The 26,308-nt window shown below is 47.6% G+C and overlaps 1 protein-coding gene across 2 annotated transcripts in view; it reads left to right on the top strand.

Moving 5' to 3' along the window:
* LYL1 (LYL1 basic helix-loop-helix family member) overlaps positions 1-23,042 on the top strand; it is a 259,919-nt gene extending 236,877 nt beyond the window's left edge. Inside the window, exons 4-5 of one of the 2 annotated variants that reach the window (XM_069604204.1) lie at positions 1,455-1,541; positions 19,183-23,042. In XM_069604204.1, the coding sequence (XP_069460305.1) occupies positions 1,455-1,541; positions 19,183-19,697 (602 nt within the window). In that variant the 3' untranslated portion in view covers positions 19,698-23,042. The remainder of the gene's footprint in view (positions 1-1,454; positions 1,542-19,182) is intronic. The other variant, XM_069604205.1, reaches the window with a different exon arrangement.
* Positions 23,043-26,308: the final 3,266 nt, after the last annotated feature.

Genomic DNA, 26,308 nt, shown 5'->3' with positions numbered 1-26,308 from the left:
TGTTCTGTTGATTGAAGGGTCTTCTACTCAATGGGCCCCGGGTGATCTCTTCACTGGTGGCTTGTTTGCTTCGATGGGTCCTTTATTTTCAGTGGGATGAAGGCTCTTCTGCTCAATGGGCCCGTCTGATCTCTTGGCCGGTGGTTTGTTTGCTCCCATGGGAAATGTATGTTCGGGGGAATGAAGGCTCCTCCACTCAATGGGCCCCGTCTGATCTCTTGGCTGGTGGCTTGTTTGCTCCCATGGGCCCTGTATGTTCTGTTGATTGAAGGGTCTTCTACTCAATGGGCCCCGTCTGATCTCTTGGCTGGTGGCGTGATTGCATCCATGGGCCCTGCATGTTCTGTTGATTGAAGGGTCTTCTACTCAATGGACCCCGTCTGATCTCTTGGCTGGTGGCGTGATTGCTTCCGTGGACCCTGTATGTTCTGTTGATTGAAGGGTCTTCTACTCAATGGGCCATGTCTGATCTCTTGGCTGGTGGGGTGATTGCTTCCATGGACCCTGTATGTTCTGTTGATTGAAGGGTCTTCTACTCAATGGGCCCCGTCTGATCTCTTGGCTGGTGGCTCGTTTGCTCCCATGGGCCCTGTATGTTCTGTTGATTGAAGGGTCTTCTACTCAATGGGCCCCGGGTGATTTCTTGGCTGGTGGCTTGTTTGCTCCCATGGGCCCTGTATGTTCTGTTGATTGAAGGGTCTTCTACTCAATGGGCCCCGTCTGATCTCTTGGCTGGTGGCTCGTTTGCTCCCATGGGCCCTGTATGTTCTGTTGATTGAAGGGTCTTCTGCTCAATGGGCCCCTTCTGATCTCTTGGCTGGTGGCATGATTGCTCTGCTCCCATGGGCCCTGTATGTTCTGTTGATTGAAGGGTCTTCTACTCAATGGGCCCTGTGTGATCTCCTGGCTGGTGGCTTGTTTGCTTCAATGGGCCCTTTATTTTCAGTGGGATGAAGGCTCTTCTGCTCAATGGGCCCGTCTGATCTCTTGGCGGGTGGCTCTTTCGCTCCCATGGGCCCCTTATTTTCAGTTGATCGAAGGCCCCTTTGCTCAGTGGGCCCTGTTATGTTGGCTGATGGTTTGTGCGCCCCTGTGGGACCTCTTCGATTCATTCGCTAATGGCTTGTGTACCCGAATTGGCCCCGTTTCACCAGTTGCTGAGTGGTTGTGTGCCCCAAAGGGGCCTCTTTGATATGATAGCTTATGCGCCCATGCGTGCCCTGTTTGAGCAGTTGGCCGATGACTTGTGAACAGCAATGAGACCGGTTTATCTCCTGGCTGATGGGTAGTGTTCCCCAATGGGCTGTGTTTAATATGATAGCTCACCTGCCCTCCTTGATATGTTGGCTAATGATTCGTGTATCGCCATGGACCCTGCTAAATCTGTTGACTGTTGAACCCCAGTTCCCCGGAAATGAACCCCTTACACTTGGACACTTTTGTATTCCCCTTAGGAGAGGACCCCTTCCTGCCAGAAGATGTTTCCCCCACTGAACTGACTTGGACCAGATGTTCCTTCCATGGCACAAAGCTTAAAAACGGTAACTGTGTGTTTCTCTCTGGAAGGGTCCCTCTGGAGAACCTGGCAGTTGGTGATGCAGGGGCCTCTGTAAGCGGCCTGCCGGGGACGCTGGGGGGCCGGGGGAGCTGCGCAATGAGCTTCCTGTGCCGTTGAACTCATCAATCATTGTTACGATTTCCTTTTCTGCATAGTGGTTCTGGTGGTGAGTAGGAGGTGGGGCTGGGAGACGAGGACCAACGCAATGCATTGCAACATCCACAATGTGGTCTGGATCTGGTGGTTAATGGGTATCCGCTAACTCCATGCCCCGCCCATCCCATAGGTTGGGCCGGAGTCAGTCATCTCTCGCATCTTCTCTTCCTGGTAGAGGGCCAGCAAGAGGCTGCTGGCTACCGGGCAGAAAGTCAAAGGCCTGAGGGCTTGATGGTCGAGCGAAGCTGGTACCTCTCACTATGTGGGCACAGCTGTAAGGAGAGCCCATGTCATGTGCGACTCCGTCAGCCAGTCCTGGCTTTTTAGAAATGTCCACTCAAGTTAGGGCAGCCTTCCCACCCAACAAAAGGTTTGCAGGGTCTCATGATAGCAGAGGTCTCCAAGTCCGGTCTTCAAAGGCCAAACCCACACCATCTTTTAGGATATCCACACTAAACCGCCCCTACCTCCCCCCGGAGTACAATTAATCTAAATGGGCGTTTTTTTTGTTTTTTTTTTACATATTCACTGGTTATCTGGAACACCTTGTACTGGACTGGACTGGACTTAGGGGCCACTGTTTTATCTCTTTCTGGATCCTCCTCCACTTTGGATTACAAAATCCACCAGCCCTAGCCAGCAATGGAAATGGTGAGGATCATGGGAGTCGTAGTCCAAAACTTCTGCTGAGCCACAGGTTGAGGATCCTCCACCCCCTTTAAATCTGTTAATCTCCCAACACGGGGAGGGTGCAGCACAAACCATTGGAAGTTTAGTCCAACATGAGATTATCATCCAATAGCATTTGGAGGTGACAGAGACCAACATTTGGGTGTATGAAATATTGTCTGTAAAAATAAATTGCTGTCAGTAACATTTCCAATTGAGTGGTAAAATGCACCCCTGATTCAATCCATTAAACAAGGGAGGCGCATGGGTCTGCCTAGCACCCCCACCCTCCCATCAGCCTTCTCTAGGCTGAGCAGACCCTAATGCATTGCCTGAATTCCAGATGGCACAGAGTGCCCGCACCCCTCCAAGCTCCTCTGAGAGAGCACCTGAAACGAAGCACTTAAAAGTCGACCTTGGAATTTGTCTTTAGAATAAAGTCGACTTTCAAAAGTCGACTCTTTTGAAAGTCGACTCTTTTTTTTTTTACCCTCCTCATAGCGACCTCTTTTACCGTGGTTACCTCTTTGTGAAAATGTTAAGGTGTGCCCTTATCCTGTGTGTCTTTCTTATTTCCCTAATCACTTACACTTAGCTTTCTCTTGTCGAGTCGCCTTTTGGCTCCCACATAGGTTTCCCAGGTTGACCTTTGGCCTGCTCGAACATTTACTATCTCCTTTCAGGGCCCTCTCCCCTTTGGAGGTCGCTGGCGCTTCTTATCCTGATGCCCACTCACTGTGCCGCCTGCGGTTGGTCCTGAACTCTATGGCCCTGAATATGTGTGTGGCGGGAGTGGTATAAACAGGCAGGGTTTCAACTCCCACCAATCCGCACCATATGGGCCTGGCAGTATTGTGGCAAATAGTGCCTGGTGATGAGGTCATATACCCCATACACATGATGACACTTTGACCTCAGCCCAAAAAGGCGAAGTCATCATGATACCGTTTTATTGCAGTGAAGGGGTCCGTGCACTAGTGCATTCATTTAACCCCAAAGAATGACATCTGCAGGGGCTGCGCCCCAGAGGGGGTGAACGTCAGACTCCGCCCCCTCAGCCACTTTGCAATGTAACGCACAGCAGGGTCAGCAGCGCCCCTTCTCTCTATTATTTAACATTGCATAGACCTGGTATTATTTGCTCATTTACACAATTATTGAAAATAAAAAGTTTTAAAACCCACTTGCAGCTGTTTTTAAACACTGCATGTGAAATGTCAGAACATCTGCACCAGATTTTGCCGCGCTGATCTGAGAGGTTATTTATACGCAGAGGTGTCTAAGCGCGGACCCGGGGATCGAACCTGTGTTGCTCTGCGTCTTGCTTCCAAGGCGAGCGCGTTGCCCCTGAGCTATCCGCCCGAGAAGGCAGTAGTTGCGCAATCAGGTGGAAGCATGCAAATACCGCAGTAATAACCACGTGTAGGATTCTCAGGGATCAATCCCCAAAATGAATAATGAGGGCATTTATATTTTCAGAAATAAACTTCTTTTTAAAAGCAATGTGCAAGGGCGCATATTGTTAAGCGCAGTGTAGAAAAGCGCCAACCATGTGCCTTTGGACGGAACCCGTCACCAATGAGGTTTAACACACGCGACGTCACACAGCTTGGAGCACTTTTGGGGTTTCCAATCCACCATCATAGCGCCTACACCATAAACTGATGCTGCTCTTGGCACTCGAATATAATGCGGCTGGTGACTTTGAAAGGTGGTGGGGCACAACTTCCTCCCATCGAATTAGGGAGCGAGCGCACGAGTCCAACCCATACCAAGGAGGGTGCAGGGGGGGTTCTCCCCCAGCAAGGAAATGTTCGAGAAATGGCTTCCAAAATGTGAAATGTACTGTCCAAACCCACAGAATGTGACTTCACAAGCATTATGTTTTATACTAATGGCGGAGCATTATTCTCACCTCGTGCCAGTGTGGCGGTGTATTTATAGCAGCTTCTATTGAGAACAGCTGGAACTATGTTGTATGCATAAAGAAATTCATTATAATGAGGAACATACACACCCCGAGGGACAAACACGCAGAGGAGGAACACACACACCCCGAGGGACAAACACGCAGAGGAGGAACACACACACCCCGAGGGACAAACACGCAGAGGAGGAACATACACACTTGCCCACCGTCCTAAAGGGACTCAAAGCTGAAGCAGGCCTATTGGATTCAAATTTCAGACAAAGAATGAGACGCCTCTGCACCGAATGTCCAACCTACTGAGCTGCCTTACCCAGAGGTCCCCAACATTGCAGGGTGGTAGCAGGGATGGGGAATGTCTGGTTCAGGAGCTGAACTTTGAGAGAAAGTGCGGTGCCGCTGCCTGCCATTATTCCGATCCTGTAATGCGGCAAGTACAGCACAGTCCCCCAGGTGTGCAGAACCTGCGGGGGCAGGATATCCTCTGTGCTACCCCACGCTGATGCCTGAGGCTTCAATGGCCTGCAAGGCTTACACTGGCTGCCTGCACCACTAAAGAGCCATCAAGCCCCACCAACAGGCTCTCCACACAAAAAGGTTCCTGGCGGGGAAGTGGCTTTGGCACAGTAGAAACGTTGGCTTGTAAGTTAGCCAAACTATTAATGCGCGGGAAGCGGGGCGGCCGGGGGAAATGCTTCTCGAGCGGGTATAAATAGAGCAGTTTAACACTGCACTAGGATTACACTAGGAAAGAGCAATATCCGAGTGTTCGCAATTAGCACGTGGCTGCTTAACATCTTGCCTGGCTCATTCTGTTTAAGCCGTGCATGTATGCAATCAATAGCCTAAACACGTTGCAAAAGGTATCAGTCACAATAGTAGATTTTTGATTCTCCACATTATTTTGCAATTATTTACATTAAAATACATTTTGAAACGTGACGCACACACCCCCACGCAGAACGCCATTTTGAAGCAGCCGGGTACGTTTTACAGGGCGACCAAACTTGGAATGATTGGGAGAAGAGCCCTGTGGAATTCACAGCGCAACATCTGCTGGCAACCACAGCTCCATCCGGGCCTGGACGGCCTACGGTCACGGCGTCGTCACGTGACAACTACAAGGCCCTGATTCCCCAGAGCAGGGCCCAGCAGGGCTCTAGGGCGGTCCTGGGGGCACTGTCCTGGGGAACGAAGGAGGGCAAGCACAAAACGCCACCAGTTGGCAAGGGTGAGGTAAGCAGGCTGTAGTGCATGAACATGGGCCTGCAATCTCATGCAGTCAACCATGCAACTCACGAAGTGGGAGAAAGTGGCACACACATGCGCCCATCATCCGACCCCCACCCACACTACTGAATGTCATTGGCTGACAAACAGCCAATGACATTCTTCAGTACACCTTTTGCTGGCCAGCCTTAAAGTAAGGGCAGATCCTGGTGCGCTGTTTGCGCACAGATCAACACCGGCGGCGCCACCCCTCTAGCGCCCCGCCAGCCTCCTGCATTGTGATGTTTACGTAGTGTGCGCGCGGAGCTCCGAGCTCCACACACTTTACAATAGGGCAAAGCTCCGTAAAACGGGACGCGCTCCTGTATTAGTATGGCAGGCCCAGCCAGCTACATTGAAATCTGAACATTGCAGAGTGACAGATTAATTATTTATTTATAATTAATCTGCCGCTCTGCAACATTGATTTGCCGCCACGCAGCGCTGCAAAACAGAGAGAACCTTGTGCACAAGGTTCTCTGCACACTCTCTGGGTGGGAACCCTGGCTGGGGGTGGGGGCGGTGACCTCCACCCTATATAAGCGGCCGCCAGCGCTATAATGATACCACTCAAGTTGTGCTTCTAAGCACGCCTTCGTAAGGCGTAGCGTAGCGCGATGTAAATATCAAGGAGCGCGCGTAATAAATCAGGAGCCGCGACACGGAGGTGGTGACAGATCTTTATTCTCAACGAAACTGCCCTTTTTTCCCCGGGCGGCAACCCCGCCTCTCGCATCACGTGGGGCGCAGCCCACTATCAGTTGCAGTCAACAGAGGACTGTTTCCCTGGATGCATGCTAGCAATGAAGGTAGGACACTACATCTCCCCCCTCCTTAAACAAACACTTCAACTGTACTCAATTAGATTCTTCAATCCATCTGATGGGTCTGCGGATGACCCTCTTAGATGGGCTGCGTACCTGGGCTGATCTTGCCGGTGTGTTGTCACTTTCGCTGCCACTGTCATCAGCGTCTCTTTCCTCTTCATGATACTCAGAGTCCGTATTTGACGAGTCACCTCTCGCTGTTGTTGAGGTGTTGATGGTGGTGTCAGTGCGGTTAAAAACCTTGAAGAAAGATGAGTTTCGGGTGATTGTGCCACTTGGGCTGGCGGCAGTTATCATCGACCCTTGGATGTGAGTCACTGTCATGGGGTCTGGCTTGAAGGCAGGCATGTCTTTCGTGACTTGCTTTTGCCGTACTAGTACTTGGTCGCCAATGTAAAGGGTGCTGGGTTTGGCGTGTCTTTTCGCATCTGTGTATTTCTTCATTCTGTCCTTACTTTCTTGATCTTTGCTTCTGGCCTTCTTTATGTGCGTGGACTCCTCCTTTGCTTGCACATGGTGTGGAAGTCTCGTTTTAATGACACGCCCGAACATTAGCATTGATGGGCATTCACCGGTTGAGCTATGCGGGGTGTTCCGATATTCTCGTAGTAAGGTACAGATGGCCTGCATGAACGATCCGTTTGTGATGGAGCAGATTTGTAGGGTGCGTTTAAGGTTTCCCATGAAACGTTCCACCATTCCATTTGCCTGTGGCCACAGTGGTGTGACTTTGTGGTGTTGGAAGCCCAGATGTTCTGCGAACATGGCAAAGTCATGGCTCGTGAAAGGAGGTCCGTTATCAGATTTGACTCTGGATGGGATGCCATAGTCAGCAAACGTTTTGTCCAGCGCGGGTATGACGGATTGTGCGCTGGTTGAGTGAATCAGATGTACTTCTGGGAATCGCGACATTTCATCAATGATCACCAGCACGTATTTGCCATTTGTTAGCGGCCCAAACATATCCACTGCTACCTCGTCCCACACTTGCAGCGGCATCTCCGATGTTTTGAGTGGCTCAGGGAACGTGCGCGGTGCCACTGCCTGACATGCTAGGCATTTCCGTAGTAGTAGTTCTACCCGTTCGTCTATGGATGGGAACCACACCTTTGTTCTCAGTTGCCTCTTGGTCGACACTATTCCTCTGTGTCCTGCATGGGCGATGTCTAGTACCTGATCTTGCAGGGTTTCTGGAATTACTATTCTGTTTTCTTTTAGTAGTAGTCCATCTGGTGACATGGATAGAGTGTGGCGGATAAGTTTGAATGTGCGAAAGTGTTGTTCCTCCTCCGTGGATAATGGAGATGCCCCTTTTGCTCTGATCTGCCATTGGTTGGATTTTAGGCAAGATTTTATTGTCTGGAGCAGTACGTCCTTTTGGGTTGCTTCCAGCAGTTGTGCCGTGGTGATACATTTGGGTAGCGCACTGTTGATCAGGTATCTTAGATATTGGTTTGCTTTGTGTGATTGGCGCTCATCGAGAGCTGGAAGTGGGTAGCGTGATAAGAAGTCTGCGGGATTGTTGTCCTTGCCCGGTTGATGTATTATCTTGAACGAGTATTCTTGTAGCCTCAGACCCCATCTGGCAATTCGTGGTGGCATTCTTGCTGTCGGTTTTCCATAGATGGTGGTGAGGGCTTGGTGGTCCGTGACTATGGTGAACGGTCGTCCATATAAAAATAGATGATAATGCTCGCATGCCCACACTACTGCCAGGCTCTCCTTTTCAGGTTGGGAGTAGGCGCATTCTGTCTTGGAAAGGCTGCGGCTGGCATAGGCTACAATTCTCTTTGGCGAGTCAGGTGATGCTCCGCGCCTGGATTGTGCCAGTATTGCTCCTAGCCCCACTGGGCTAGCGTCTACTGTGAGTTCCGTGTCAAAGTCAGGGTCGTAGTATGCCATGCATGAGGCCGTTGCTATTCTTTTCTTAATTTCTTGGAATGCTTCTTCGCATGTGTCCGACCACTTGAATTCTTGATTCTTCCCTGTTAGTAGTCGAAGTGGCGTGCTCACTGAGGCGAAGTCTTGTATATATCGGGTGCAATAGCTCGCCATTCCCAGGAACGAGCGTACTGCCGAAACTGATGTGGGTGTGGGTGTCTCAACTAGTGCTTGAACTTTTTCTGGATCTGGTTTTAGGCCATCTTTTGAGAAAATGTGTCCAAAAAATTTTAGGGTGGATTTGCTGATTTCGCATTTGTCCGGGTTGAGTGTGAGGTGGGCATTTTCTAACGCCATGCAAACTCTCCTCAGTGTGTCATCATGGCTCTCTTGCGTTGTGCCGAAAATTAAAATGTCGTCGGAGTAGTTTAGACAGTTGGGGATGTGTTTTATTACTTGATGGATTTCGTTTTGGAAAATTTCGGCCGCCGACGATACCCCAAAACTGAGCCGTTTGTATCTGAAGAGACCTAAATGCGTTGAAAAGGTGGTGATATACCTTGAAGTAGGGTGCAACTCTAGCTGGTGGTATCCTTTATTTAAGTCTAGCTTGGAGAACACCTTGGATCCATGCAGTAGGTGCATCATGTCGGTCATTCTTGGAGCCAGATGTCGTTCCCGCTCTATGGCTACATTAGGGGCTCTCATGTCTACGCAAATGCGAATGCTGTCCTTGTTGTCTTTTTTCGGCACGGGTACGATGGGTGACACCCAGGGGGTTGGTCCTGATGCTGGCTCTATGATGTCCTGCTGCAATAATGACTGAATCTCGTCCTCCACGTGTCTTTGGATGTTTAGGGGTATGCCTCTGTAGTGCTGCGCTGTCGGGGTTATTTGAGGATTGATGTGTAGCTTTATTTGTTTGTCCTTTAATTTTCCCAACCCCTTGAACAGGGAGGGAAACATTTGCTTTATCATGTCCTTGGGGCTGGTCGTGTATGCCGACATTATCTGATACATGATTTGAATGAGTCCCATTTGAATTGCAGACTTGAAGCTCAGGATGCTGCCGCCTGGTACGTCACCTTTTATGACATATATTTTAATCTTTTGATTCTTGTCTTTGTACTGACAGTGTGCCACGAACATCCCTTGGCAGTTGAGAGGCTTGTTGGAACCATATGAATATATTAGTGTGTCTGCTTCCTTCAATGACTTCTTGTGGTTGAGATGTTCATAAGTCTCGTCATTTATGACATTAACTGTTGCCCCCGTGTCGATCAGGAATTCTTTGTTTTGCCCATTTATTTGTAGTAGCAAGGTGGGACTGTATTCCGCGGCAATGCTGTTTCCAATGGCATGCACGTATCCCCTTTTTCTGTCCCCACTGGATGAGGATGAGTACGAGTTTCGTCTACTGAGAGGCGAATTTTCTAAGTGTCTGATTTTCTGTCTGGAAGATCTCCTTGGTGAGTCATGCCTGGTGCTAGTATGACTCGCGTGTTCTCTTCTTTCTTCTCGCCTTCTCCCCTCTCGTATCGTGTCGCGGGATGAGCTTTGAGTTTGGTGTCTGGATACTGTGGGTGACAGTCTCCTGCGAGATCTCGGGCTGTCCCTTGTTGAAGGTCGGTCTGGCCTCCTCGTGTTCCTGTGCCTTTCGGTCGGTTGGAAGAAATTTATGTTTCGGCACACAGATTGAAAGTGGTTTTCACCTCCGCACTTGTCACAGTTGTGTCCGATGGCAGGACATGGACCGACATGTGGAAATTTGAAACCGCACCTGTAGCATTTCTTTTGTTCAGTAGATTGTGATTCTCTTGATGTTCTGATGGGGCATATTGATGCGGTGGGGGCGGACTGTGTGATTTTGATGTTGTCAAGTGATTCTGTCTGTTGCATGAGGGCAGCATCAGCTCGTGCCAGTTGTAGTATCTCTTCTAGTGTTCTGCTTTTTTGCAATAGTCTCTTTCTGAATTCCTGAGATGCGCAGCCGGCAATGGTTTGGGACTTTATTGCTTCTTCCGTTGAATATCTGTCAAAATCACAATATTTGGCTCTTTTTCTTAGACGCATTACAAAGCTGTCCATATTTTCACTGCTGTTCTGTGTGGAGGTGTGGAAAATATGTCGTTCATAGTCGACGTTTCGCAATGGTGCGAAGTATGCATTTAGAGCCTCAATGATGCCTTGAAAAGTGTCTGTGTTCGATTCGGGCATTTCAAAAACGATGTCCCGTACAACTGGTCCTAGAGAGTGGAGTAGGATTCCTCTGAGTCGGCGTTCCTCCCTTACCCCTGATGCGTCTATGTAAACATGCAGCTCTTTGAGCCATCTGGCCCATCTGGGGGCGAGGCTGCTTGTATCCGACATGTCAAATGGTGGCACAGCTAGTAGTTGGAGTGATTCTGATCCATGATCATCTTTGTGCGTGGCTTGGCGGGGTGTGGAGCTGGAGGAGGGGCTCAGGGTTCCACTGTCTGGGTTATCATCAGACATGTTTGCTTCCTATGCACTGCCAATGACGCCTTGATTGACTGCTGTTAGCATGCAGTTTTATAATGGATACTATTGGGAATGAGATTAATTGTGTTAGGAGAGTGTCTTGGTAAAGCACCGTGCATTTAACATGAGCACACGCACGTGGTTGGGCCTGTTCTTCTTGCCGTGTCAATTTTGGGCGAGCACACGCACGTGGTTGGGCCTGTTCTCCTTGCCGTGTCAAGTTTGGGCGGGCCGCGTAGGCCCTTTGTGCTAGCGTTGGGCCAGAATTCCTGTGGAGCGCATGCTGGGCTTGAAAGCAGTTCTTTAACTGCGTGTCGGGATGTTGCAGCAGGTCTCCACGTGTATTACGCGGCGCGCGTAACACGTGGGTTGTTATTTTTTTTAATCTGTTCGAGTGAGCGCTGGTAGTGAACTGGGACTTCTTACTTGGGCGGATGCTTGCGCCGCGTGCGTCGCGAACGGCTCCGGTGCTGCAGATCAGGCGGCTGGAGTCCTGGAGACCGTGACTGACGGCTAGCAGGACCTTATGGCTCCGGCACCGTTTTATGAAGACCTCGTCGCCATTGTTGTGCTTCTAAGCACGCCTTCGTAAGGCGTAGCGTAGCGCGATCTAAATATCAAGGAGCGCGCGTAATAAATCAGGAGCCGCGACACGGAGGTGGTGACAGATCTTTATTCTCAACGAAACTGCCCTTTTTTCCCCGGGCGGCAACCCCGCCTCTCGCATCACGTGGGGCGCAGCCCACTATCAGTTGCAGTCAACAGAGGACTGTTTCCCTGGATGCATGCTAGCAATGAAGGTAGGACACTACAGCCAGCCTTAAAGTAAGGGCAGATCCTGGTGCGCTGTTTGCGCACAGATCAACACCGGCGGCGCCACCCCTCTAGCGCCCCGCCAGCCTCCTGCATTGTGATGTTTACGTAGTGTGCGCGCGGAGCTCCGAGCTCCACACACTTTACAATAGGGCAAAGCTCCGTAAAACGGGACGCGCTCCTGTATTAGTATGGCAGGCCCAGCCAGCTACATTGAAATCTGAACATTGCAGAGTGACAGATTAATTATTTATTTATAATTAATCTGCCGCTCTGCAACATTGATTTGCCGCCACGCAGCGCTGCAAAACAGAGAGAACCTTGTGCACAAGGTTCTCTGCACACTCTCTGGGTGGGAACCCTGGCTGGGGGTGGGGGCGGTGACCTCCACCCTATATAAGCGGCCGCCAGCGCTATAATGATACCACTCAACAGACGTACCAGCGCTTTTGGGGAGTAGAAGGAAGGGTTAGGGATATTAAAAACATCAATTCTCCACCTGCTTTGACGTCTCCCTCTCCAGCATTCTCTGGTGGTAACCGTATCCCCTCGCAGAGTGGGCAGCGTGTACTCGTTTGCAACAATACATAGGAAAAACGTGCACCGCAGCCAAGACGGTCACCAAACTGGACCCACCAACACAAAATGCATGCACGCATTAATTTCCGAAAGATCGGGGATAAAGTGTACAGCTTTAAGGAAGCTGTGGAATGTCCTACCTCTCCCCACCCAAGAGCAGCCATCCTACCTCACCTTCAGAAAACTGCTAAAGACCTGGCTGTTCCACAAGTAGGACTGAACCTGAAACTGGGGTACCACAACCCATTGCCTGACTCTCTGTAGCAATCACTATCATGCGTATGTACCGTATTGCCTCAGCGCCGTGATACTCACGGGTTTGGGGGCTGTCAACTAATGCAATAAATAAGAGGTGCTTTTTCCATCAATTTCCAGAGAGATCTGGGGCATTCATTATCCACAAGAGGAGATTTTGGGGTCTTTGTTATAATTTCATTTGAAATTATACACTATTTAATTTTAAATACAGGTAATATAGTACGATTTCCGAAATACCAGCCTGTAAAGTTCAAATATTCTGTATTATAAACGATCTGCTGTGAAAAGCAACGGAAGGCAGCCAATCTGTTTGACTTTCAGGTGCATTTCAATTTAAAATAAAGGTCTTCTACTGCATTAATCAAAAAATACATATTTTGACCAAATTGTATGATTTTTTAAATTTAAAGTGTCTGATAGATTTTGTGTAGTGAGACAGAAACAAATATAAATTGAAATCAATCTACAAAATTTGAAACAGCGTATAAAAGGATCTAACTGAATTGGTCTTACTAGGCCTAGTTTTCAAACCTATCCCCAAAATATACAAACATCCTAAAAATAGTACATGTGACTGCACCGAGTCAATATGGGATTATCTTTAATGGACTAAGTATGGCCAAAAACACACTTTCCCATGTCAATCTCTTCTCTTATATCAATATACTTTCTTAAATCATTTGGGGTTCTATTCTCTATTCCTGGGGGATGTGGGATGCTTTGTACCCATTTCAGAATGTTTGGTGTTATTCATTGATTTAAACTTTTATGGAGCACTGGCTCCACCCAGAAAGCCTTGGAGTGCTTCGCAAAGTCCAACGGGAGCAGCAGAAAGAGAGGTTACAATGATGCTCAGAACAGGATCGGAAGATCAGGATAGAGAAAGGATAATGGGGGAAGAGGTGTGGGCTGGACTAGGCGCAGGCAAAGAGGTAGGTTTTTAGGCTGTTGTGGAAGGCGATGATGGAATGGGAGGGGTGGATATACAGTGGGAGGATATTCCAGTCTCTGAGTCCCCACTGTATGAAGGCCTGGGGTTCTAACATATTGTGGGTGCATCGCAGCGATATTTTGATAACATTCCTCCTGTTCATTGAACTCCTTTCTGTAATTTATCGTTAGTTGACATAAGGTAATTGTTTTATCACATTGTAGGAAATTCCAATCAGCTATATACGTTTATTTACTATCTGGGTAATTATAAACAATTTTATAAATATTTGGGGGCAATTTCAAGAGAGTTAATACTACAGTTCTGATAAGTAAAAATTAAACCTACGGAGGGGTGGATGTAGGTCTACTTATCGTCAGTTTTTCTTCCCCATAACCAACCAGCCGATGTGGTATGTTCTCCAGAGTACACTGGTCAGCCTTGCCAATTAGCAAAGTAATTAGCCGTCTCATTGACTTGGTTGTGAATTTTAAACTGCTTTTGATTAATTGGGAGATGGTTTCTCTTAGGCGATTCCACACCACCCAGCTCCAACTACAGCACCACTGTCCCACCAGCTCCATACTTTCCTGAGCTGTGCCAAGCGCTAAAAGCGGTACCTGTAAAGCCAAAACTAGTGTCATTAAAATAAGAGCTTTGACATGAGAGCTTGAAATAGGGGCTTTAGATGCAGGTTGGTAATGCCTTTTAATGCAGGTTGACACATGAGGACAGATATTGTGTAGTTTGGCTCTGTTTCCCACCCATTTAATGCCCATCGCCAAGTGAAATCTATAGGGTTTTCCTCCCATTCACACCCATCTCTCACAATGCACCTCTGGCTGATTTTCTACTGTGTGGTGAAATTCTCAATATACTTCAACAAAGAGATAGGACACAAAACTACTACAGTACAAGTGTAATACTGAGACCCTACACATATTCCTAAATAGAACACACGTACTTATATCTTGAAAAAATAGATCAAGTACAACCAAATACAAAAAATATATATAAATGTATTCATCACAATGGAATAAAATTGAAACATTAGAAAAATAGACCCATATTAAAGCACAACAATTGGTCATAAAAATACAATTCAATTATTCATTCAAACCATTCTTCATCACACATTTATACCTCATCCATAAACACAACCTTAGCAGCAGATCACAATGGGCCTCATTACGACCCAGGCGGTAAGTTACCGCCTGGGTCGTACCTTTACCACCATGGCGTAAACTACGTTTACGCCATGGTGGTTGGCGGACTTACTGCCCCATTCCGAGGTTGGCGGGCGGTAAGTCCCCAATCCCCATTTACCCTTCCCCATTCCCATTTTTGCCCCATAGGGCATAATGGGAGTGGGGAAGGCGTTAATTACGCCACCGTAAATTACGGTGGCGTAATTAACAACATGGTCCCTTAGCGCCATGGATTTTAGCGCCTGCAAAAAGCAGGTGTTAAAAGCGCCATGGCGCTAAGGGACCTCGTACTCAGGCGGTAAGGGTCGGCGCTGTTTACGCTGCCGTAAACCCCTTACCGCCTGAGTCGTAATGAGGCCCAATATCATAAAACAAATGTGTTTTCAATGATGTACATAATCCCGTTTTTATTTTTTGGTGAAATTCTCAGCCATTTTTCCTTCCAAAATGGCAGCCGCCATGTTTTAATGTTATAAAAAATGTGTTTGACTTGATTGATTGAAACTATACAATATAGTTGCTGCAGCTTTCAAGTTATGTTACACATTTTACTGTATTTGTTATTTTTAAAAAAACAAGGTTATGTAGTAGTTACGTTTTGGTTTACAATGGTTCTCAAAATGCCCATTTGCTGATTTGTGGGGTTGCTCAAGTGCTTTCATATGTAAGCAGTAGCTGATTGGCTGTCTAGTTTATTAGTGATGTCACTATTGTGTGATTGGCTCTCGAGTATGTGCTTTTTTCCCACACGGCATCCATTTTCTTTCACCATATCTGAGCAGGGCTCTAGGGCTTAGAAATGTGTGCCGGCGTCGGATGAATGTTGTTAACCCGCCGGCGGCACATATTCCAATGTTTGCTTTAGTGATGCTGCCGCCAGCTCTGAGTTTCTTTAATAAAGTTAGATCGCTAATGAAACAAATTCAGAGCCGGCGGCGGCATTGGGATTCCCAATGCCGCTGCCTCTGGCTCTGCATTCATTTTATTGACGTTCTAACATATCCCTCTCACAAGTGTGAACATCTGGGGTTGCCTGGTTAAATTCTCTCTTGTAGGTATTTTAGCTAAACTGTGCAATAGCATATAAAAGCTTAAACTTCAGCCTGGGCCTCACAAAAGAAAATGCACCAATTACGAACATATACTGTGCTTAGTGTATGGGCATTCATGCACTACGGCCATGTGTATACAGTGCAGGCCCTTCCTGTCACAACATCCTGGCTACACACGGGCGGCCACCTTCATATTCAGAGCTGCTTACCAACTCTGCTTCAAAAATCTCCAAGATGCAGGTCATTCTGATGGACCTGTGTGCACATTCTGTCTACAGGTGACATGGCTAGCAAATGTGGGCCTGGCACCTCCCCCTAACATCTTGCTCACAAACTCAAAGTTTTCTTTTGTCCCACAAGAGGAAACAGTCCTTACATCTGTCTTCTTTTACCTGGGGCTTCTGTGAGGAATCTTACCTTTTCTGTTGATTGCCCCTAGGATTAGTCTTGTCCTGGCAGGAGATATGTCCTGGCTCGACAATGGAATCCCTGAAAGTCTCCCCTTCAATAATGCCGGAATAGAAAAGGGATGTAGGACTATGACGCCTATTATACAATGGACCACATGACAACTGCCCATATCAGCTGTGCCTTACCATCACTCCCTACGCTGCTTTGCTAGTAACAAATTGGGCCCCATTACAACAGTCGCGGTAAGGCACCAAGGGCGCCGGTAGTGCTACCGGCACCATTGTTACCATGCCGCCATATTACGAGTTCTGCCGCGGGTGCCGCTCTGCACGCCTGGTCATACCAGATTTGCAGAGCAGCACCCGTGACCAGTTCAGGATGTTAGCAACGGTAACGTTATGAATGGTACCACTACTACCATCCTCCCCATTCCTGTTGAGCCCTATGGGGGCTCAAATGGGAATGGGGACGTACCGGCTCCGGGTGCTGTGCAAGGGGAATTACCGGGCCCGCAAAGGTCGGAATAGCCCGGTTGACCCAGTGTCGGACCCGAGTTTGCGGGTAGCCATGCCCACCTCCAACCTCATAATGAGGCCCATTGTCTGCAAGATCGTAAGGACCCACAGAGCCATTCACAATCAGGCATCTTACTGCCATACTAAAATTCTACCGCGCTACCAGTCAACCTGATACCAGAGTCCCTTTTCCCATAGACTGATGACAAAATGTCAGTTACAGGGGTAGGTCGCGCCGACGCCACGGCACCGCTGCCTGGGAGTTACTGTCGCTGGATCTGGTGGAGAATCATAAGCACATTGAAGACTCACATGTTGCGTGCCAGAGCCAGACCATAGACTTTGCTCTCCTTCACTCTTTACCCATTCCTAATCTTCACCAAGACTGCAGCCACGATCTGCCTGTGGCATTGACACAGATATAGACAAGCATTGGCAATGCCAACAGTTTGGACATTTGTGTAGGCATGGGAAAGACACTTGCAGGCACAGCCGTAGTGGTATTAACTGGCCATTGATGGTAGCAGTTGCAAAATGGTGCAAGTAACTGGGCATCTAATAGTGCCTGGAAAATGCCTGCTACTTACACACAAGCCAAAACGGTTGGGTTTGCCAATGCTTGTTCTCTTTGTCGGGGGATCCACCTGAACTCCCAATAGTATCCTGCAACATCTCGCAAACCACACCCCTCTTCCTCTTCCCTTCTCCCTTGGTTTTTCTTCATCATGTTTCCTTTTCTGTGTCAACCATTCTGACACGCCTTCCTCACTTTCCTCGCCCATCCTTCTCTGTATGGGGACGTTATGTATGGGGTCATTATTACCTGATACCCCTTTCTCTTTACCCTCATTGTTCCTAATCCTGACAATCCTGACAGTCCGGCAACCCGCTCTCACAGCCCCTTTCCAAATCAGTCTACCCGCTACTCACGCCAAACGAGAGACCGCTAAATGGAATGGGGACTCGTGAGCACGTTTTTTATTGCTCAGTACAAATGCTGCTAAAATGAATAGGAAAAATACAATCTTAACACTCAAATTAGTAATGTTTATCGGTGAAAATGCTGTAATAATAATTTGCATTTATATAGCGCTACGAACCCTCAGGCATCTCAGCGCTGCAATATTATTAGATTCAAATCTGCGTCAGCAGACTCTGCAGGATGTCAAAGCAAGCGCTCTACTCGCCGTGCTATATAAAACTTAATCTGAATACTCAAAGTAGTGACGATCGGGAGACATATCGATCAGACGTACACGTTGAGTAGTATAACGAGTATAACGTGTTAAGTGACCAGAGGTTCAGAAGACATGGGCCGTCTGTAAAGGGGCGAAGAGCAAACCCTGACTGAGGGGACGGCATACGAGGGCCCGTGCCATCGGCTCTCAGCTGAACATCCCCAGGGCATGCAGGGAAACCCTAGCTCTTTCCTGGTTCCCGACTGATTTGTGAATTTTTGTAAATATTACGTCAGGGAAAAGAGCTTCGACGGGATACTCTGGCTGTACATGAGCGCATATGGTTAACAGTGCAACCCCAGGATTGAGCGCCTGACACTATGTGTCCCTTGCTCACTGCCCCATAGGGAACCAGGCTGCACCTCACTGAGGAGGCCCAACAAGGCCGAAACATGTCTGGGGTTGCTTGTGTTTCCGTGCAGAGGGGACCTGGCCTAGCAGTTCTGGCTGAGCTGCTCCCATTGGTGGCAGTACCCGACTGATTTGTATATGGCAGGACCCTTATTACAAAGGCGCAGATGGGCTAAAAAAACGTTGGTGTGGAAGGTTGCCCAGAGCAGTGCCAGTGGTTCAGATTAATTCAAAACCCTCCACCCTTCCCTTTTTAGGTTATCCTAGTGAATGGCAGGGCAGATGCACCAATAGTATTTAGTGAGGGAGGGGCTTCAGGCAAACAAATTTTACTATAAATGTTTGGAGTGACGACAATCCAGCCCTGTCTCTGCCCGTAAAGGCAAGAGCTGAAGGGGGCGACGGGGGAGGGGGGACTGAAGTCAGGCCCCTAAACGGGCGACTCAAGAAATGCTGCAACCTAACCATCGACGGAGCCCACAACACCAAAGACAAGGACGTAAAATGCGAAATCATAATGTACTTTTTCCCCAGAAGTAATGGGTGCACTCCCAGAGAGGTTCTAGCATCAACAGTTACACTCCCCGTAGATTAATGGCCGATGCACAAGAACTACAGTCTCAAGCAGAACACCAACAGGAGGGGTTTATGGGGGGGGGGTTACCGATTGCCACATGTGTTGACAAGAAAGAAACATCTTTTTCAGAAATGTACATGCACACTTCATTCCTAATAACTACAAGAATTTGAAAATAAAGAAAGTCATGAATACGATGTGTGATGAGCCAGTGATTATTAGTGATTGTGAAAGAAATAACATCAGTAAACTGAATATCTATAGTTTTCCACATATAATAAGAGAATTTTATGGCGCTCTCCCACTTAACTTCATAGTACATTTTTTATTTTCATGCCCACTTTTCTTATCAAACATAGAAGAAAGACTATGTAAATCAAGTAGGGCTGGTTGCTCATAAATGGATCTCCTCCCTAATATCCTGTTCTTTCTTCTGTCTTCTTCTCTTTCTTCCATCTAGTTCGCCAGCCTCAGAAGGTTGCCCGTCGGGTTTTCACCAACAGTCGGGAGCGTTGGCGGCAGCAAAACGTCAATGGGGCCTTCGCCGACCTGCGCAAACTCATCCCGACTCACCCGCCGGACAAGAAGCTCAGCAAGAACGAAATCCTGCGGCTCGCCATGAAATACATCGACTTCTTGGTGAAACTCCTCAACGATCAGGCCTTGGAGGAGACGGCAGAGCCTTGGTGCCACCCGGCGAGGGATGCAGATCCGGTGCCGGACCCACTGCGGGGAGTTCAGGCTGACACATCCCGTCTGTGCTTGCAGAAGGAGGCCGACGCAGTGGATGGACACAGCAACGGACAAGAGGACATTGTGCTGGTGGTGACGGGGAGTGCCTCATCCTTGTCCGGGAGTGAAGCTGATGCAGGGAGCCCTGGGAGTGATGGAACTGGACATGAGCTGGTGACCAGCAATGGCCCTGCGGCCAAGGAGCAGACTCTGAGGGCAGCAGTGGTCGGGGCACATCGGTGACAAGAACTGACTGCACTCGGTGCATTGGTTAAAGGACTGGCAAATAACTGCAGATAAGGCCCCAGCAAAGGAAATATGAACATATAGGGTAAATAGGCCATTTCAATAAGAATTCAACATTTCTTGCCCATCTTGACCAGCCATTTTGGATCAGCCAAACCCACAATGTGACAAACCAAAGACTCCCTCCCCGCCTTCGTTTGGATCGAACGGGGCAGAGACAGAATCTGTTATTGAACCCCAAGCTCCTGGCTAAGCTCTAACCACAGAGCTTGTGAGGCTCTTACCAACTGTGGATTTCAGCTGTTCAACCCTAACACCAAGTGAAGGACACAGGAGGGTACCGCCACATCCTGGTCTGCGCACTGAGATGACATCACAGTGCACCACCGCAATGCTCAAGGATGGCGCTATGCCAGACCTTAGTGGGAAAAGATCCCTTACCCTAATGTTGCTTCCACAAATCCTCAAACTATCCAGACCGGAAATAACCCTGCCTGGTGGGAATGAGGCCTCTGCGTCAAACTGTACACCATTCTGTGGTCCGCGTAAGGCATCTTGCTTGCTGTCAAGCGGTATAGAGTCCGTTCAATGGGAGTCCCAACTGCACCAGGGCTTCACAATACCTACTGTGTACAGATCTAGACTATATGCAGCCTCCAGCACGCTCACCCCACAATGCCTTGCAGACTGGTGCCGCGCATGTGCAGCAAGGCTCCACAAAGCTTGGGGAATGAAAGACAGAAGTGGGCACACCAATGGGGTAAATGGAACTGATTGAACTCCATAGCTCCCGCCATGTTGGCCCAACCCTCACAGAGGGACATTACATAAGAGATCTATTGACCTCTCGGGGATCAATGTGAAAGAATGATCATCCTAAGAGACTAACTGAATTTGTTTATTAGTTATGGAATGATATCACAACACACTGACCATGTAAATAACTCCTATTTACATTCACTGCGTTCAAATGCAATGTATGCGTATATCTTGAAAACATGGTGTGGATTTGGCTCCTGAGGAGTGGATTTAAAGCCCCCTGTACTGTAGTCAGTAGGAGGTTCTAGAGGAACCAAAATGTTCATGCCGCTATAAACTGACATTATCTTGCCCAATAGACGTGCTCCCGCTGGATAGATCAAAGTCTGGAGGGAGGTATGGACTACACTAACTGCTCATCTACCACAGGTGGCTTCTGGGGGCCAGTGAGGGCGGAGCAGGGAAAATGTATTTGAACACCACCCCTCATAACCCCTTTCCAAGCTATTGCACCCCCCACCCAAATAAAGGATCAATAACACAACCTTCTAGCTCAGTGTTGGGTTGTGACTTTCCGTTCCTGGAGATCACAGGCGTGCCTTGTTGGCATGGCATCACTCTCCCGAGCGCTGGAACCTGTTTGCCCAGAACCAGACACCAGGAAGGCGGCTCGTGGCTTTGCTTGTGACAGCATCTAGTTATTAGAATAATTGGTAGTGATACCAACTTCATGTGCCTCAACACACAAGGATTTAAAGTCCCTCATGCTTTAATATTAAATCCACCCTCTGCAAGCGGGTTTCTGAATAGGTGGAGATAATGGGGGTTGTTACGATTGTGCCGGTCCGGGAAAAATGCTGGTAATACCAGCTCTGGCATTTTTGCCGGACCAGCACACTCCCAAGTTTGCCGTTAGGGGCAGTGAACTACCAGCCGGCCTGACCTGCCAGGCGTTCAGGCCCCTACTGGCATATAATTGCCCCAATTACCAGCACTGGTTCTACCAGTGCCGGTGATTGCGGCAAGCCTATTCCGGACTCCATAGAATGGGAACTTACCGCTATTGCCGGCACCCATAATAGCCTGGTAAGACCTGGTTATCAGGCGCCGGTAAGGCAGGTTTGCCGGTAACCTGCCTGTAGTACAGGTAATATCCCCAGTGTCTTTTTGAAAACAACATGATAAAGGTTTTGAGAAGAATGTCGGTAGTAGGGTGTAGACGATGGAAAGGAAACGTACTCTTCGGCCAGTGGTAGAGAATTGCCAGTTAAGTATGTTTTCCTGTAATTACCATTAGCACCATGGGCAGCACTTTTACCCAATGAAAATGCTCGGAGCGCGGGCTGTATTAACCAAGGAACGCCCTCGCTCCAAGCATTTTCATTGGTTAAGGATGCTTCCCTTCCCCGCTCCCCCTTCACCACTTAGCGGGTGCTAATGGGGTAAGAAAGAAACGTACCTTTTTTTCACAGCCCTGCGCCGCGCATTGCTGCTGTCATTAGAAGTCCATTTTCATGTTGATGACAGCACATGGCAAACAGACTTCTGCTGACAGCACTACTGTGCAGCGCCTGGGCCGAAAAAAAAAATATATATATATATATATATATTTGATATATATATATATATATATATATATATAATTATTTTTTTTTAACACCATTATCCTCCGTGTAGAGAACTACACAGGTGCTAATGGCGATAGGCCCCCTGGTGGCGTGCCAACCCTTTTTTGTAACGCCACCCTCATTAATGGACCCTTGCTGCGCCTGGGTGGCGGGCCGTTGCCTACAGAGGCGGCCGCCACCATGGGGCATATCGCCTCAATCTTTAGCTGTCACGATTTAATCTGGTGGATCCTCAAGCTGCCCCCCTGTCAGCCCCACCCCCACCACGCCCCCCCACCCCCCCACACTCCACATCATCCCAAGGTATTCCAAGGTTCTCTGTCTTGGATGGAAGCCCAGTCCATTTTGCCAAGATGTCTTCCCGACTTTCCACCTGCGTTTCCTACATTTAACCCCTTAAGCGCCAGGCTATTATGCAGTTCTATGCAAAAAGGACGGGCATACTAAAGACACATTTCAGAAAAAAGGTGAGTGCTCCGCGACACATGTCATGGGAATTCACCGTCTACCTGCGGCGCGACACGAGACAATATTTGGAGCCTCGTGCCACCAACAGCGACAACAAAGCTCCTGGAAAATCACTGGCTTCAAAAGAATGACTTGGTTTGGCCGCCAAAAATGTTTGTCCAATAGGATTTCACCATATCCTTTGAACGACAAAATAAATGGCGTTACACGTAACCATACCCCAAATGTGTACTTAATAAGCTGACAATGGAAAGCTGACACGTGTGGGGCTCCCCAACCGCAACCCCTAAATCAGACCACAGTCTTCTTGCGCTCCCGCCCCCCGCGTGTCGTCATTGGCCCTTTCACAGACATCTGTTTATGTTTTAACCAATCAAATCCTTTTCCAAAATCTGAGAAGTGTGTTGCAAACATTTTATTGGTGTTTTAGAAATATCTCTTACAGACATTTGAATAAAAAGTCATCTACAACTTTTCCTCCAAATGACCCCCTCACTTTCAACCTGTGTCGTTTTGTCAAATTTCTTGCATTGTTCCCTAAAACGCTTAATTATTGTAATGATCGCATGTTGATAGGACATGTGATATCTCTTCTCCGGAGAGGTACGATATTATGCAATCTTTCTTCCAATTACCGCTGCAGGTAAGTTATCTTTTCTATTGCCATTATCTGCCACGTCCGCAAAGGTGATTACGTGAGGTCACCATAACGGAGCCACCAGTCCACCTGCGACAAGCACTCACATGCATGGAAGACTTGTCGACAATTTTAGGATGTAATCACGTGAGGAGGCAGCCAATAAAACATGGGGCCACTGAACTCTTTCAGGGGTCTTCAAACTGTGCTACCACTTTCCTCTAACAAATGGGGCCTGATTCACCCCGATTCACATAGCGGTGCAAAGTATTTTTTTGCAGTGCAAAAAATTAAAAGGGGACAGATGTTAGTACCAAAAGGATACAGACAACCAGAAAAAAAATATTTGTTTTGCCCGTCACAGTTCTCCATGGGCTTTCAAGATGAACAAAGCAGACACATTAAGTAGCCCGTCTACACCCAAACCGGATCGATAAAGCATCCCATAACAAGGTCTCTGCATGGCTTTACTCTTTACCAGTGCAGCTGGAGCCTAGATGCAGGCATGCCAACATGCCCGATTCCGTTCAGGGGAAGGTAGTCCAGTCTTGGTTTTAAGTTTGCATTCTTGAACTTGTAGTCCTGGATTCCAACATTATAAACCCAGGTCTACAAGTCCCTGAATGTAAAGTTAAATCCAGGACTGGACGAGAATCTCCCAAATGGATTGAGTCCCTGCCCACCCACTGTCCCCCAGCCCCTTTCCTTCTGGAAAATACTCTCTTGTGCCTTGAAAGTATTTGCTTGCTAACCCTAGTTAAATGTCAATGGTCTCTACATGCTTTAAAGGGATAGTTCACTTAAAAATGTTATTGGCTCAGAAGATGAGCCATAATCAAATACATATATAAACATTTTTTTTAAAGAAAGTTCCAATGTAGAATTTTGAGCAAATGAGGCTCAAAATGTTAACATGAGGGCATCCATTTTGTGATTTGAAGCATCCTCCTCTGTTCATGTTAAACTCTGCTCTGGCGGCAATAATCAAGGAGCAAAAGACCCCTACTGGGAGCTTTTGATTACTGCAGCCAGAGAGCAGAGCTTAACATGTGGAGGAGGCTGGCTTCACTTTCATTTTACATTTTCTGTGCTCCCCAAGCCCAGGGAAGCACAGAAAACGTAAAATGAAAGGCAGAGCAATTATAAATACTTCACCGGTTGCCAGCAGAGTTTTTATAATTGCTGCGACTTTCTTATCTAGTTTCCCGCTCTGGAAACTAGAAAAGAAAGTCGCAGCAATTATGAATATTATGCCGGACGCCAGCAAAGGATTCATAATTGCCTGGACTTCACTATAAGAAAAGGTGCAGCAATTATAAATACAATGTTGTTGTATTTATGATTGCCATGGTTTTCCTTTTAAGTTTCCCGGGCTCCCACCGCTCGGAGGAGCCCGAGAAACTTAAAAAGAAAAACAAGGAAATCATAAATACAACAACCTTGTATTTATGATTGCAGTGGCTTTAGCTTTGAATCTCCCGGGCTCCCCCATGCCGGGAGAGCCCGGGAGACTCGAAGCGGAAGCCAGCGCAATCATAAATACAACATGGTTGTATTTATAAATGCTGTGGTTTTCTTTTTAAGTTTACCGGGCTCCCCCGGACCGGAGGAGCCCAGGAAACTCAAAAAGAAAAACAAGGAAGTCGCATTGCTGTGGCTTTAGCTTTGAATCTCCCGGGCTCCCCCGTTTTGGGGGGAGCGTGGACAATGCGGTTGTATTTATAAATGCAGTGGTTTTCCTTTTAAGTTTCCCGGGCTCCCCCGGGCTGGAAGAGCCCGGGAAACCTAAAAGAAAAACAAGGAAATCATAAATACAACAACATTATATTTATGATTGTGGTGGTTTTAGCTTTGGATCTTCTGGGCTCCCCCTAGCTTGGGGAGCCCAGGAGACTCAAAGCGAAAGCCATGGTGATCATAAATACAACGCTGTTGTATTCATAAATGGCATGTTTTTCTTTTTAAGTTTCCCAGGGCCCTCCCCAGCTCGGGGGAGCCCGGGAAACTTAAAAAAAACATCGAAATAATAAATACAATAATGTGGTATTTATAAATGCCAGTACTCGCTTTGAGTCTCCCGGGCACCCCCGGCTCAGGGGAGCCCGGGAGACTCAAAGCCAAAGCCACTGCAATCATAAAATACAACAACGTTGTATTTATCTTTACAGTGATTTTAGATCTAAACTAAAAAATCTAGAGCACTTACCAGCAGACAGAATCCTGACTGCATTCTCTGCTCTCCGGCAAAATACTGAAGCAAAAGCCACCTACTGGTAGCTTTTGTTTATTACAGCTGGCTGGCTTTTCCTTTATATTGCCACAAAGGCAGAGCTTAACACAAGCACAGGAGGCTCATCCATTTCACAAAATGGATGCCTCCCAGTGCTTGAAATGTTTGAGTTTGAGCCTCATTTGCTAAAAACTTTACATAGGAACTTTCTTTAAAAATATTTGTTATATATATTTTTGATTATGGCCCATCTTTTGAGCCAATAACATTTTTGTGTGAACCATCTCTTTAACATCCTGGCTGCGACCAGATGACTTTGGCGCCTTGAAGCACTTGTGTGATCTGGCGGCTGTATATAGGACACCAACAACATTATTTTTTTAATTAAAAAATGAAGCAATTCCCTTTGAAGAGCTTATCAAGGAAAATTAAGGGGTATGTCTTCAATTCAAAAATAACAAATCAAAATTGTGTAGTGCATCCTAAATAGTACTGAAACTGTCAACAAAATAATAAATTAAAGTATTTGCACTCAGTTCCCACGAATTTGAGGTCAGTCTGATCTCTGCCCTCCAAAATATGGGGGACCATCAACTCTCAGTCCACATCGCCTCCAACAAAATTCAGATCTGTCCAGGAACATCTTGTTAACCCTCACTAGAGACAGGGCCATCTGGAGGGATTTATCCCAAACCAAAGAAATTAAATGATTCAGAATCTCTGGCCGCCTCACACCTCTTCTTCCATTGCAATCCCCCCGCCCCCAAAGCTTGATATGCTGCCCTGTCAATGATCAAAATAAGCCTGGGTGCTCCCTTCAATTTCCCTTACCCGCTACATCCATGCTAGAGTGAGAACAATAAGCAAGTGAAATTCAAAAGGCAAC

This window comes from Ambystoma mexicanum, chromosome 3q, assembly GCF_040938575.1.
Source record: "Ambystoma mexicanum isolate Mex_15411 chromosome 3q, UKY_AmexF1_1, whole genome shotgun sequence".
Taxonomy (NCBI): domain Eukaryota; kingdom Metazoa; phylum Chordata; class Amphibia; order Caudata; family Ambystomatidae; genus Ambystoma; species Ambystoma mexicanum.
This window is presented reverse-complemented; position numbering and strand designations above follow the sequence as displayed.